This window comes from Saprolegnia parasitica (assembly GCF_000151545.1).
Source record: "Saprolegnia parasitica CBS 223.65 unplaced genomic scaffold supercont2.83, whole genome shotgun sequence".
NCBI classification, from domain to species: domain Eukaryota; phylum Oomycota; class Saprolegniomycetes; order Saprolegniales; family Saprolegniaceae; genus Saprolegnia; species Saprolegnia parasitica.
Window position 1 is genome coordinate 101745 of NW_012156477.1, and position 2793 is coordinate 104537.

Here is a 2793-nt window from a genome sequence, read left to right on the forward strand (position 1 = left end):
GCATGTACACGAGCGAGACGAGCGAGAGGACGAGGAGCGTAAAGCCGATCGCGAGGCAGATGCCACCGATGGCGCCGCCGCTCATCGAGCCGGACTTGTACGAGTCGAGGAACGCGCCGCCCTTGAGAAACTTGGCCTTCTCGCACGACACCTTGCCGAGCGAGACCTTTTCAATCATGCTCTTGTCGACACGGATGAGCTGCTGCGAGAGCGGGTTGACAATGAGATCGACGGGCGACTCAAAGTACGCGTTGGCTTTGCCGCCCGACATGGACATGGAGAGGAGCTCAAGCGGGTGGAAGAGCAGCTCGATCGGGAAGAGGACAATGACCGACCAGATGTTGTACATGTCGTGGACGGTCGCGGCCGCCATCGCGCGCTCAAACTGGTCGCGCTTGCCCATCTGCGCGAACGCCACCATGATGCACGTCACGCACGTGCCGACGTTGGCGCCCATGATGATCGGGACGCCCTGGCGCACCGTGAGGCCCTTGGCACCCACGAGGGCGACCGTGATGGACGTGACCGTGCCGGACGAGTGCAGAATGGCGGTCGAGACGACGCCGACCATGAGGCCCGCGATCGGGTTGTCGGCGAACGCAAACGCCGACTTGGCCTCGCAGCCGAGGAGGAGCGAGAACGACTCGCCGATCCACTTGACGGCGACCATGAAAAAGTAGAGCGAGCTCATGGCCAGGACAAAGTAAAAGGTGCCCCAGAGCAGCTTCATGTACCACGGCAGGTTCGCAAACGTCTTGTCTTCTTCTTCGAGGCGGATCTCGTCGTCGGCGTCCGTGTACTCGGCGGCGTTGGGCGACCGGCCGGCGACGCCAGGCGTCATGACGACGTTGGCCGGCTCACTTTCCTTGGCAGCGACCATGCTGTGGAGATCGAAGCAAATGCAAGAATGAGCTCGAGATAAAAGTGCAATCTCAATCAAAAACACTGCTTCTGCGCCTGGCCTGAAATGGAATCTGGACCGTCCAACAGCTGTTGGCGAGCTTGCGCCGGCGCGCAGTACCACGCGCAGTACCACGTAGGACCTTTGATCAGCCACGAGAGACATACAACGTGTCCAGATTCGAGCCGGATTCAATTACATGCCCTTTGAATCTGCTGTGCGGCTGTCGTCGGTAGCAGCTTGCCGCGGCATCTGGCCGACCACGCTGGTCACGTCGCGTCGTAGGCTGCCACGTCAGCGGCTGTCGCGCTACATGGACACTGATTGGTTACGTGGCCTCTTGGTGTACCCATATCCACGTGCGTGATGTGAGCTCAAGGATCTTGGAAGCTCCTTGGATTCGGACGTCTCCGCTTCCTCTGTCACTTGGTGCCACGAGGCGAAGCTCGAATCTGGACGGTCGACAGCTTGCCTCGACGGGCCCAGCGATCCGGTTCAACGAATCAGCTCGGCAAGAAACGCTACCACCTCCTCCGCGAAGCTCGATAGGATCGCTTTGCGATTGCTGTGACGATGGTCTGCGCTCATTGCTGCATGTACAGGGCGATGGACATAAATGCCTCTACGCCTAGCGTTTCTGGACCCCAGCCCTATCCGTGTGTTGCAGAGACAGGATGTTTCTTCCTTCCAAGGACGGTCGCCATCTGTCTTGCACGGACGCGCGACGTTGATGATGTTATACGATGGGTGCTGCAATGGCGTAGAAACCTTGGGTTGGTGATGGCAAGGGAAGACTTGATGATAGTCGCCGGGCGCTTCGAGCCACAGCGCGCTCCATCACGGCGAGACCTTGCTCGAGCGGGCAAAAGACGCTTGGTCACGCCACATGCGTCGCTCATGTCGTTCCACCAGTGCAGGTATAATTGGCATTCATTCGGTTGAATTCACAGCTACGAGCATCCGCTCTCACCCCTTGGTATGCTTGGTGCATGAATAAGCGGCTAGAGAGACGCGAGCGCTTCGCTCGCCACGACACTCATTGGACCCTCCACTGCATCGTTCCCCGAAAGTGTTGCTACAATATGCAACGCGCTTACCACGGTAGCCCTCGCTGCACCATGTAGAAAGAGACATCCCAGCGAAAGCCATCGGATGAGCTGCACACATCGTCTCATCGTACGAGGACGATCAATCGAAGGTCTTCCGAATCCGTGGTACCAGACACATAACGAGCAGATCCGTCCAGACTACAAGTTCAGACAAATTACCACTACTAGTATAATACCAGCCACGACTTCTTCCTCTCTCTTGTGCCGCAACATCGACGCCATTCCCTACGGAGTAGAGAAGGACGCGCCCTTTCTAGCACCGCCACGTGGCAATTCGGAATTTCAGCCAATCACACGCGGTATTGCGCTCACTTTGCACTTTTTCTGCCAATCAACGCGTCGATTGCGGGACGCGTGCCAAACACACCAGTCATTTCCGTAGTATGAAGTACCCTCGCTGCGTCCTGCTCGTGCTCGCTGCGCTTCTCGCGCTGGCGCAGGCCAAGTCCATCCCGGTGGCCGCCGCCACGGACGCCCATGCGCACGACCTCCGCGTCGCCCGCTTCGCCCTCGACACTCTCAACGCGCACCTCTCGACCGCCCACGCGATGCAAACCTTCTCGGCCCCCGACGTGACGCCCGAGGCCGCCAAGGAGTGGACGCTCACGACGACCGACGGCGCGACCCTTGTCGTCCAGGTAGACAACGACGGCGACGCGTCCCAGCAGCTTCATGCGGCGTGGACGGTCGAAGCCGACGGCAGCCGCAAGATGGTGTACCGACGTCAAGGCGCTTCCGTCGTCGTCGGCGTGGGTCCTCGGCCTCGGCGTGCTCGTTCGTCGC

General features: G+C 59.6%; 2 protein-coding genes across 2 annotated transcripts in view; one reads left to right on the forward strand and one right to left on the reverse strand.

The window, feature by feature from the left end:
- The window catches only part of SPRG_21088 (hypothetical protein), a gene marked incomplete at both ends in the record, with an annotated part of 1604 nt that extends 724 nt beyond the window's left edge, over positions 1–880 (reverse strand). The window contains one exon of the mRNA XM_012351651.1: positions 11–880. Within this exon, the coding sequence (XP_012207041.1) occupies positions 11–880 (870 nt within the window). The remainder of the gene's footprint in view (positions 1–10) is intronic.
- A 1513-nt stretch (positions 881–2393) lies between these two features.
- SPRG_12124 (hypothetical protein) lies at positions 2394–2652 on the forward strand (the record flags this gene model as incomplete). Its single annotated transcript, XM_012351628.1, has 2 exons — positions 2394–2605; positions 2649–2652. 2 exons carry the CDS (start codon positions 2394–2396, stop codon positions 2650–2652), a joined length of 216 nt encoding a protein of 71 aa, XP_012207018.1.
- Positions 2653–2793: the final 141 nt, after the last annotated feature.